A 12535-nucleotide genomic window follows, 5' to 3' on the forward strand; every position below is an offset into this window, starting at 1 on the left:
ATCTCAGAGATCTCTTACTTTCTCCCGCACCGTCTGATCCCGATGCACACATGCACCTAGCAGGAGGACCACTGCGATAGAGGGTCCGTGTAGTGTTAATACTCAGAGCTTTGTTTCCTGTTACAGGGCTGGCTACAGGTGGAGTTACTGGTTCTCATCCTTAAATCAATTCAGCTGAACTTTGTCTCAACCCAAACCTCCTTAGAAGAACCAACCACCATTTTCCAAAGTTTTATGTACATTAGCTCTCAAATCCTACTTAACTCCTGTCCCCACCACCTATGTCAAATAAGTATTTTTTTATACAGATGCCCCTTAACTTCCAGTTCCAAAAATCAACTCTCACAGGAAACTAAGAAACCTTCTACCCCATCACGGATTACAAAATATTTAACAATTTCATAACCCTCTAATTCTCTGGCTTAATCTCTAACTGTACATTTTTGAGAACATATTCAGTAAGATTAATTAGTAAAACCTAAGACTAGTTGAGGTCACCAAGAGTTGCAGCCAGAAAGATGCAGCTGAGTCAAGAGGCTTGAGTTCCAGTCACAATTTCAACTCTCCATAGAACAAGTGTCAGCTTCTCCACTTGCAAAGCAGAAGCACAACGAAGCAGCACGGAGCACCCCTGTCCTGAACATACCTTTACGTGAGTAAAATTAACCTCACTATCCAAAGAAGTTTTTGTGTTGAGGGAAATATTCGTATTATATACTGCTCAATATGGTAGCCACTATCTATATGTGGCTACTGAACAATTGAAATATGGCTAATGTGGGGGCACCTGGGTGGCTCAGTCAGTTAAGCGTTCAACTCTTGGTTTTGGCTCAGGTCATGATCCCAGGGTTGTGGGATTGAGTGTTGGGTTGGGTTCTGAGCTGTCAGCGTGTAGCCTGCTTGGGATTCTCTCTCTCTCTCTCTCTCTCTCTCTCTCTCTCTCTCTGTCTCTCAAGATAAAATAAACAAAAAAAAAATATGGCTAATGTGATTTAGATACTGAATTTTTAAATTAATTTGGCTAATTAACTTAAATAGCCAATGTAGACAGTGTTTGGGACAGTGCAGCTATCCAAGAACTAGCTATGAAAATTTTAAAGTACTATAATTTAAGGACAAATCTAAATCTCTAATCTGTAAGCTGTATTTCCATACTGTAAAGTCTATTACAATTGGCTAGAAAGTTTGGTTGTGACAGGCAGTATTCAACTTTCTTAAAGTAAACAGATACTACCATTAGACTCTCTTCAATCTCCTACTAAGATGTTGTTCAATGAAAACGATTTGGTGGGGAGAGCCACTTTGCGGGAACACATCTCCAGTCTGGAAGAACCACGATGAGAGGAAAGTAAGGAGCAAGAAGCAGAATATTCCTCTTCAACTATAGGAACTAGACTTTTAGGACCACTCTTGAGACTCCCATTTTGAGGCATCTCTGTGATGTTTCAATAAATTTATTTTTTTAATTTTTTTAAAGTTTATTTATTTTGAGAGAGAGGGGGTATGCACATGCACACACACATGAGCAGGGGGGTGGGCATAGAGAGGGAGAAAGAGAATCCCAAGTAGGCTCAATACCGTCAGCGAAGAACCCAATGAGGGGCTCGATCTCACAAACCGTGAGATCACAACCTGAGCCAAAATCAAGAGTTGGATGCTTAACCAACTGAGCCACCCAGGTGCCCCTTTTAATAAAATTTATATTGAATTAGCCAGTAGAAACTCCGTTCTTGGTTTACTGACTGCAGGAGCAGGAAAATGGACTGATCCTCCTCCGGCTTTGGGAAAGCCTTTAACAGACCGCCTTCCCTGAGGCCACACCAGAGCTCAGCCCTGTCTGGAGCAGCTGCCAAGCAAGGGTCCTGAGCCTGGTATATCCAGCCTCTTGGCTGGTGCCACTACATCCTAACTGCATTCAGAACTGCTAAGCCAACTGCTTTAGGCAGAAGAGTCCATGTTTCATCTTCTTTGTTACCACCCTTGTCTAGTCCACTATCTCCTCTCTCCTAGATGCCATATTAGCTTCCTAATTGGTCTCCCTGTTCCATTCTTAACTCCCTACGACTCATTCTATACAGCAGCCAGAATGACCTTTCATTGTTGCGCAACCATCGCCACCACCATCCATCTCCAAAACTTTTTCATCTTCCCTAAGTGAAACTCTGTACCCATTAAACATTAACTCCCCACCCAGCAGCCCCTGAGAACCACCATTCTGACTCTATGAATTTGACTACTCTAGATACCTCATATAAACAGAATCATGCACTATTTGTTCTTTTGTGATGGTTTACTTAACTTAGCACAATGTCTTCAAGGTTCATCCATATTGTGGCATGTGTCAGAATTCCCTTTTTAAGGCTGAATAGTGTTCCTTTGTATGTTTACACCACATTTTACTTATTTGTTCATCTGTGGATAGATACTTGGATTACTCCCACCTTTTGGCTACTGCGAATAATACTGCCATGAACATGGATATATAGGTATCTGCTCAAGTCCCTGCTTGCACTTCTTTGGGGTATATACCCAGAAATGGAATTGCTAGATAATATGATAATTCTATGTTTGTTTTTCTTTTTTATGGAAGTATCAATGACACCCAAATGTTACATTAGTTTCAAGTGTACAACATAGTGACTGGACAACTCTACACCCTATGCTGTGCTCACAAGTATAGCTACCATCTGTCACCATACAGTGTTATTACAGTACCACTGACTGTATTCCCTATGTGGTACCTTTCATCCCCATGACTTATGTATTCCATAACTGGAAGCCTGTATCCCCCACTCGCCTTCACCCATTTTGCCCATCCCTCCACCCACCTCCCCTCTGGCAACCATCAGTGTGTTCTCTGTATTTATAGGTTTCATTCTGCTTTTTTTTAGGTTTAATTTTTTGAGAAAGTGCCATACTGTTTTCCACAGCAGCTGCATCATTTTACATCCCCACCACCAATGCACAAAGGTTCCAATTTCTCTACATCTTGCCAACAAGACTTGCTATTTTCTATTTTTTTATAATAGCCATCCTAATGGATGTGGAGTAGTATCTTTTTTTTTTTAATTTTAGAGAGAGAGTGAGAAAGAGAAAGTACGTGCAAGAGGGGAAGAGGGACAGAGAGAGAGAGACAGAGAATCACAAGCAGGCTCCAAGCTCAGCAGAGAGCCCGACACAAAGGGGGTCTATCTCACCGTGAGATCATGACCCGTGCCAAAATCAAGAGTTCAGATGCTCAACTGACTGAGCACCCAGGCACCTCTATTTTATATTTACAATGTATTTCTCACTACTTAATATCTTATTATTTACTTGTTTATTTAAATATTAATTGCTCATCTCTCCAAACTAGAATGCTAGCTGCATGAGGAAGGGCAAGGAGTTTGACTGCATTGTTTGCTGCCATAATCCACATAGTATCCAGCACTCAAAACACATCTGTTGAATGAATGAGAGACCTCAGGATTACTAATTTTAGCACTATCACGGTCCTCCTCTTTTTATGTTCCCTAGGATGTACAGGAGCTCGAAGTCCTCTTCTGCTACTCCGACAAACTAGAGGACTGTGAAGAAGAACTGAGAAGATTTTTACAAATGAATTAGTGCTATTCTCTGTGAAATATGAAGAAATAAAAATGTCAAACTAAGACCTTGAGAGTACTCAGGGCCTTTGGGAATAGCAGAGGCAGTAATTATAACCAGGAGAATGTCCTGGGCTTCTCTGGAAGTTCTTGGTAGCTACTCATATGCAAACACAAAAGACACAGGCTCCTTGGAATAGAATAAACTCAACTGGCTAAGAGTGAAAACTATTAAGCTTTTTTTAAGTAGAAAATCAAGTTGTGTAATCCTTTTTTCTACATTACCTATACTTTCTAAAAAAAATTTCTTTCTTTTTTTTTTTTCTTCCACCAAAAAAGGCTGGCATTTGTTAGTCAACTTCATGAACATGAGTTCAGGCAGCCTGAGAAAACCACAAATAAATATGTCACAGAGACTGCTTGTCGTCTGCTTGTTTTCCCTTCTTTCCACAGTTGATAGAAAACTTTTACTCAAAAGAAAACTTTTGAATTTTAGCAGAGCACCTGGATGCCTGAAATGAAGACTTCATTTCTCAGTTCTCTTGCAGCTAGAAGTGCCATGTAACTAAAAACCAGCCAATGAGATGTAAGAGGAGAGCTGCATGTAATTATGCACAATGTCCTTAAAGGGAGGATAGATGCCCTTGTTTTTCTTCATTTTGGCTAGAACAGAAACATGATGGCTGGAACTTGAACACGCATCTAAGTATGGCCTAACAGGGAGAGACAAAGATACTGAGTGCCTAAAGGTTTGAAGCCGCCACACCAACCTTGCATTGCCTACCTCTAGATTCCTTTATGTGAGAGAGAACCAAACTTCTGTTTGAGCCTTTGTTATTAGGGGTCTCTGTTACTGGAAGCTAACCTAGTCCTGACTCACACAGAATACCTTCAGTATGATTATAGAACCCAACCGCAGAAATAAGGTCTTCCTAGATAAAGATATATAGATATAGATATAGATATAGATATAGATATAGATATAGATATAGATATAGATATAGATATAGATATAGATATATAGATATAGTAGATTGTTCCATAGAAGTCTGAGTTGTTTTGAGCTGATGCCAAGCCCAGCTTAATCAATGAAGTAAGTGGGTAAGAGTGATCTGCCATATCGACTATAAGTCAGAAGGAAGGAGAAGTCAATACCAAACAATAATGATAATGAAAATGATAACAGTGATTGGTAACATTTATTAAGCACTTATTATGTCTCAGGCACTGAGCCAAAGGCCTTTACGTGCACTAATTGGTTTTAATTTCACAACAATCCTGAGGTGTTTGGGTTTTTTTTTTTAATGTTCATTTATTTTTTGAGAGACAGAGTGTGAGTTGGGGAGGGACAGAGAGAGAGAGGGAGACACAGAATCCAAAGCAGGCTCCAGGCTCTGAGCTGTCAGCACAGAGCCCGATAACACATAGCTCGATCTCATGAACTTTGAGATCATGAGCAGAGCCGAAGTCAGGCAATTAACGCACAGAGTCACCCAGGTGCCCTACAATCCCGAGGTTTAAGAAAGATAAATCCTGGTCACACAATTTATCAGTGATAGAATGACAATGTGAATCCAGGGAAGACTGACTGGTGGGCCCATACACCTAACTTTTACATTGCATCCAAACAGAACATCCATTATACTTCCCCTCCTCCCACGTAAGAATATGGTAGTCAGGCCTCTGCTGAAGCACACCACTGCTTTACCAAGGAAAACTTTCACTGGACACCCTCCTCCCATCGACATTTGATGCCATACCAACTATGCCCATAATACCCCATATATAGCCAACCATAAATTTCTACTTGTTAGGCACATGATGCCTCCCGGCCATTAATTTCCTTGGATCATGTATAACTTAAAGCCATTAAATTACAACTGAAACACAACTATAATATGAAAACCAAGTTCCGTGTTTATTTTGAAGCCTTATTCACGCTCACACTAATATCACTATTTCAAAGCTACTTCTTATGACTCATTCTCTCCTGGCCCCATGTGTTGCAGTAACATAATGAAATATGTACCAGTTCATCAGACAGTCAATATTTTATACGGGAGCATCAACACATACAGGAGCCAAGTTTTATATCAAGGCAGTGGACCCCTCATATTGCCTGTCAAACGACCTTGTTAAAAATGCCCCATTACAAAATAGGTTTCACTTTATGCAAAGCTGAACTTACCAAATGTTTGATCAAGTCAACTTATATAATTGTTCTAGGCCTCAGTTTCCTATCTATAAAATGGGTACAGAAGAGTTACTTTTCAGAGTGATTTCAAGGATTCAGTGAGAGTATGTGAGTTAACTACTTGGCATAGTGTCTAGGAAACAGTAAGTGCTCAGTAAGAGGGAGCTACTTTAAAAATTATAATCAGCCTGTGGCACAATCTGACTGAATAAAGGTCTCAGTGAACCAATGTGTTCAATTACTAAACAACTTCCCAACAACGAAAAAATGAAAAAGACTCACCATCATACTGACTGGAAAGATGACTCAATCTAGCTGATTCTAAATCCAGACTATTTTTTTTTAAGATGGCTGTCTGGAAATCTGACTGCTTATCTTGACTTGGCATAATCTATGCCATTACTAACCAGCATGGGCATTTTATTAGCCTTTGTTTGATATTTAGACTTTACTGCCCTATTCCACAATTATTATTATTCTCTATTCTCAGATTGCCATTAGTGGTGGTTTTAAATAAGGAACATTAAGTGGGATTTTTTTTTTCATTTTCTTTTCCCTTTTACTCATAATGGATATAAAGTAGTCAGGGATGAGCATTACCTTTGATCTTACGTTCTCCACTAGGAGACATTTATGCAGGGTACAGGCAACAAATGGATTCCAAAAGTCATTACAACAGGCCTTTGAAAACAGCCTTAATTTTCAATCTATGAAACTCAACTGAGTCAGGATGAGTTTTCAGAAACACATCTGCTTTAAGAATTTATTCCTTCAACAGTTATCTTGTGCCCTTTCTAATCATTAACACAGGATGCCACTAGTTCTATTAATAAAAATCTCCCACATAGTTGAGGTAAATCCAACATTTCACTATTTCAGGCACTCGCCCCTTACCTAGATCCTTACGCCAGAGGAAAAATGCAGCAGCCTTCCACTGTTTCCAATACCCACTTCCAGGAGAATACCCTTAAAAAAAATGCTTACTGTGATTTTCCAAGTACATTTGCTATTTGGAGGGTACACTCCAGGAAAACCTTCGCTGCCAATAAATCCAGACTCTCCAGTAAGAATGCCGCCACATGTGAAAACAGGTCTGGGAAAATAAAAGAAGGACACTTAATTTGAAAGTGGGTCTAACAATCCAATGTCAACTTCAGAAAGGTGTAGCCTATTAAATATGGATAAAGTTAATATTGATTAATAAATGCCTGCACTATATACGGGATTTGAAATACTTGCTAGCTTTTAGAATATTTAAAATATAGCCTAATAAAACATTCAGTCCAGTTGCCATCTGTCTCCATCCTAGTAACACAACATCTATTTATCCATCCATCCATAGCAAATCCTCCACATAGTGGTAAGAGCTTATAGGAAAATGGTAAATGGATAAACAAGCAATTGGTTAACATTAAAAAGTTTTAATTTCCTAGATGTGGAGAGATGCCTACTTCTCTCCTTTTCTGAATTTCATTGACCATTGGCAGGGCCTCCCATTTACAAACGGAGATGGCTGGTGATGGAGGTGGAAGAGGGGATGCCAAAAGTGGGTCCCCCAGTCCAGGACCAGGGCCCTCCCTCAGCTCTGATGGAGGTGGCGAAGAGTTAACTTTCTGATGGAGGTGGCGTGCGGTGGCCCGCGCGCGCCGCGCGACTCGTTTTCCCCAAGGCTTCATGTCTCTGGGCCAAGCCGCCCGGGAGAGGAAAACAGAAGTAAAAAAGCAAAGTCCACAGACTTGGGCCCCAGTGCCTCCCTCCGCCCGCATAAGCACTAGGGAAGAAGAGGCGCAGGTCAGCTCCAGCCCCCGCCACGTGGTGGCCCGGCCAGCGGCAGGACCGGGGGCAGGCGGAGCTGGGGGGCTCGGGACCCGGCCCGGGGACAGCCGGCGCGGGGCGGGGGACGCCAGAGCCCGGGTGAGCGCGGGGTCGAGCGCTGGTTCTCTGGGCGCCCCGACGCGGCTGCAGGGAAGCTGCGGGCTTGGCTGCAGGAAAGCGGGAGGAAGGTAGGAAGGGAGGGAGCCCGGGTGGGGGTCGCGTTACCTCTCCGGGGGCTGCTGCCGCGACAGCTGCGCGGCGGCGGCCAGCAACAGGCAGAGCGCGGCCCAGGCGCCCGCGCCCCTCATGGCCGGTGTAGACGCACGCGGCTCGTTCCCACCCCGGCGCGCACGCCGGTACACACACCGGCTCGCACCACCCCCCAGGCTCACACTCCGGCACACTCGGGCAGAAACACAGGCTCGCACGCCGCACACGCCCCGGCTGCTGCTCCCCCCGCCTTTCTTTCTCTCTCTCTCTCTCCCCCCCACCTCTCTCTCTCTCTCTCTCTCTCTCTCTCTCTCTCTCTCTCTCTCTCTCACGCGCGCGCGCGCACACACACACAGACACGCAGCCGCGGGGCAGCCCAGGTATCCGGGTGTGCTCGGCAGGCGGGTGGGGGTGCTTTTAAAGACGATTACGGTGCAGGCTGACTCGACGCTTAATTTCCCCAGAGGAGTTGCTCTGGCAGCCACAGGCCACTGCTGAATATCCCGTTTGTTCTCCGGCGGCGGGAGGGGGCGGCTCCGAGGGCAAGCCGCCTCCTCTCCTGGGGCAGGGCGGGCGTCTCCTCCCTGACACCCCAGGACACACGGCCCCTGTGACATCCCGCTCGCAGGGCCTTGGGAAGAAGGAGGACAGGGGAACCCCCTGCCGAGTGGTACCCTAGCGGGACGTGGCCTCGGGATCCACAGATGATAAACAGAGAGGGGGTCATGGCTTCCTCTGTGGAGTGTTATTCCCTAGTTGCTTATTAAAAAAAAAAAAAAAAAAAAAAGATGTTAGCGCTTGCTGATTGCTGGGAAACTGGGGTTCCCTCTTTATTTCTGTTGCCTTCAAGCATCCAGATCTAAGGCCAGAAAGGGGGGAAGCACAAGAGGGATTCAATCACATTTTAACTCCTGCCTTTATCCTCTTACTTTAAACACACACTCTCAATAGATTCTTCTCTGTTTTTACTAGTGTATGAGAATAGGGAGACAGTTTCTGTGCTGGGATTTCAAAGTGCATTTTCAGCCAAGCGATTTGTGAGTGAACCGTCATTACCTATGGCAGATAATGAAGACAGAACCCAAATCATCAGATCTCACCATCCTGTGCTCTGTTCTGAAAATGGTGTTTCTTTGCTGGCATCTCTCTGTCCTTAAAAGATCTTTTCCAACAATTTATTTCTGTAGCATTGACCAGTTAAGATACATAGAGAATTTGTTTTTCTAAGAATAATTACAGACTTGTGGAGGAACCAAGGCTTTCCTTTATTTAATTAGAGAAAAATAATTTTAAACATTTTATTTTGTTACGTACTTTCCAATAACTAGGGATTAATAAAAGAAAACAAGAACAGAATGGATCCATTAAGATTTTCCACAACCATACCACCACAAGAAGGATGTAGCTGAATTTATTTTTTAATATAATTTATTGTCAAATTGGCTTATATACAACACCAGTGATATAGCTGAATTTAGATGCCTCATTTGCCCTCTAAATTATTTTCACCTTGCTAAGCAAAATAATAATAATAATCATTAAAATATTACTTATCAAGCCTTCATTTCTAGTACTGAGCTTACAATGTTAAGAATGTAAACACACCTAACAAGAAAATAAGTAAAAGCTAGCTACAGAGAATAATATGACTTTTAATACTGGGGGAACCCAGGAGCCAATAGCAGGAACCAAAACTTCCCAGTGGTGTTTAGATTATCTTACTATTTTTGAAAAAGTGAAGGAAAAAAACACCAAGAACTACAACTTTTAAAAAATTCCCTAAAGGCACCACACCCTGTATGACCTTAAAAAAAGGGGGGTGGGGGGGTTATAGAATTTGGCAAACTACATTATATCCTGAAACCTACACCCTCAACCCAATAAAAATTGCTTTAAAACAGCAAAGAGGAAAATAAATGATTGTTTATTTTGCACACATTTCAAGAATATGCTATCCAACAGCATAAGTGTTTTAGATGATATTTTGTTAAAAAGTCAAAGTTTTAAATTATAATGTGAAAATATTGCTCAATTCACTTTCTGGTAATGATTTGAAGTCATCCTAGCCAGAAAATACTTCATTCCTAGGACTAAGCTAAGTTTTCAAAATTTAAAATTCAAAGACAAAGCATTAAACATGTCTCAATAAATAGAAAGCTATTTGAACATAAATATGCAACTGTATTTTCTTTTCTTAATTTATAGAATGATAACTGTGTTCATATCTTCACTAAAGAGTCAGGGTTCCAACACTGATGGTTCTGTTGTTGTTGAGACACATAGGAAGACATTGATGTTACCATATGATTTTAAAAGTTTACCAAAGGCCATATTATTTGCTTTTAGAAACACATATTTGACTTGGAACTAGAATTCTGACCAAAATTATAATCTTTAAATGTCCTAAGAAGCCTAATGTGTTAAAATTGAGACAGACCCAAGTGGACTTTGAAAGTGTGTATAAGGTCCATTTCTGTGACACCAATTTCTAGACTTTCACCATGCAGAATTGGCATAATGGGCAGGGAACCAAAGAACTCCAGGCAGTAGGAAAGGGGAGAGGTAGAAAGGACAAAAGCCCCGTGGCAGATTCTAGAAAGAAAAGCAGAGTGGTAGGGGAAGTGACTCTTATTATCCAAAGTATATATTACCCAATCTCTGCAGTTCACTAGGTTGCACAGGGAATCAAAGTCATGGAAATATGGAAATATTCACCAATGAACCGACCACTTACAAAATTAGTCCCCTCTCAAACATTCCTTGCTGCCCAATATTAGCATCTAGGTAGGCCCAGTATGTTAACATCTTTGTTTGTTAGTCTCTGGTCAATTCATCAACCTTGTAAACATCTGAAAATGCAATGTAAATACAATGCACATTCAATCCACGGTGCAATATTGATTTTTTAAAAGATTCAGAATTTCATAAAATGGATGCAAGTGATGTAAGAAGTAGGAGAATGATGGGCTTTTTTGATAAATAAAGCCCTGGATGAGTTACTCCAGTGGACAACCGAAGGAAAGAGCTAAAGAAGATTGCTGACCAACAGTCCCTTCAAAAAAGAATGTTTTTTTAATGCCCAAGTATCAAAGAGAAGCCCATGAGAAAAATGAAGAAGCCCTATGATAAGTTTTCAAAAGTGATTTTCACTACATTATAGTGCTCTGAAAGTCAAGAGTGAAAGAAAAGATGTTTGTATTTTGCTAGAATGCATTTTGCAGGGAAAATTATACTCAAAAAACCCCCACATTTATTCATTCTTCGTTCATTATGAGAATTGGCACACAGTTGCAAATATAAAGGAAATGTTGAATTTTCTGTTCCATTTTTGAAGATAAACTCCTGAACAATTTTTCAGTATCTACTATGAAAATTTGGAGCCTGTGTCAAGTAAATTTTAAGTGGCTTTTTCCAGTATAGTTAATCTCAGATATGGGCACTCTCCAATTATCTTGAAAGATGCGTGAACAACAATCCAGGGCAGTCATTAGACTGAAGGGGGGAGGGTGAGAGAGGAGGGAATGAGGGGCTGGACTCTATCCTTGGATCCCTCCTGTTGTTCTTTGAGGCACAACCCACATCTAGAACTTGGGAATAGTCTGTGCTTCCTTAAAAGTGACCCTCCAGCTGTACCACATGGAGCTCTAGCCTTGTAAGTGCTACAAATGTATAAAAGAAATGAAAAGTATCTGGAAAGCAATTTGTGTGAAAATTCTTTTATGCAGTCCTAGTGACAATGCAATGTTCATGATATTTCCATAACATCTGTAGTTCTGCAAAACCACCCAACTGGAATTTCCCCACTTCCTTTGTCTAAGAAAATATAGAAGTATAGACTTATGATATTAATACTTTAGTGATGCAAGTGCCTCTTCTGAATTCACCTTTTTGGATACTATCAACATTTAGGAACTCCCCATAATCTTTGAATTCTTGTGCACAGACCCATCAGTAAATATTCTTGTGAAGGAGGCTTTTTAGAATTAAATATAGGTTTAATGTTTTTTGATATTTGTCAACATAAGCTATGAAGTAGACCTCCCCACTTCTTCCCAAGAATAAAACATTGGAGGCAAATTGTGTTGGTTAGGCTTTTTAGCTACAAACAACTGAGTCCATTCTGGCTAGCTCAAGCCATAAAAAGGATGGGTGCATTTTTAAATAGAAGGTAGTTTACATTACCTTTAAGAGAATTGAAGAAATTATGTCAAGGCTAATGACCAAAGCCTGGCTTCCAAAATGACCCATTGAGAAATCAGTTGCCATTGCTGCTACCAAGACTAAGCAATAAATGCAAGTACTCTAACTTATTGCAATTCTGATGACTGTGAGCACATCAGATGCATTTCTGCCCTGGGAAACTCACCTTTGCAACACTCCTACCCCAAAGGCGAGATAACTATGCTGCCACCTACAGAAGGAAAGCTCATCACAGACCCTCTTTCCTCAAGTTTATCTCTTAAATCCAAAGTCTCATGCAAGTGTATATGATTGGTAATGTCTATGTCACATGACTGTGTTTCAGGTGCAAGAGAGGCTAGGAATTCAACTGTTTGTGGCGGAAAGGGCCATATAATGTAGAAATTTCCCTCAATATTAAAGGTTATTAAAAATATAATGGGCAGGCACAAATATGATTAATGCCCATGACAAGGATCTACAAAGTTCAATTAGCCTCTCTCCTTGCAACCCCTTCCTGAGGAAAACAGCCCCAAGTGAGTCTTCATGTATA

At 41.3% G+C, this 12535-nt stretch overlaps 1 protein-coding gene across 1 annotated transcript in view; it reads right to left on the minus strand.

Annotated features, from left to right (window-relative positions):
- Positions 1–8200, minus strand: part of PCOLCE2 (procollagen C-endopeptidase enhancer 2) — a 62638-nt gene extending 54438 nt beyond the window's left edge. The window contains exons 1-2 of the mRNA XM_047873957.1: positions 7819–8200; positions 6763–6871 (exon numbers count right to left, since the gene is read on the minus strand). Coding sequence (XP_047729913.1) covers positions 6763–6871; positions 7819–7901 — 192 coding nt within the window. The 5' untranslated portion in view covers positions 7902–8200. The remainder of the gene's footprint in view (positions 1–6762; positions 6872–7818) is intronic.
- Between the last annotated feature and the right edge of the window lie 4335 nt (positions 8201–12535).

The sequence above is a fragment of the Prionailurus viverrinus genome, chromosome C2 (genome assembly GCF_022837055.1).
Source record: "Prionailurus viverrinus isolate Anna chromosome C2, UM_Priviv_1.0, whole genome shotgun sequence".
NCBI classification, from domain to species: domain Eukaryota; kingdom Metazoa; phylum Chordata; class Mammalia; order Carnivora; family Felidae; genus Prionailurus; species Prionailurus viverrinus.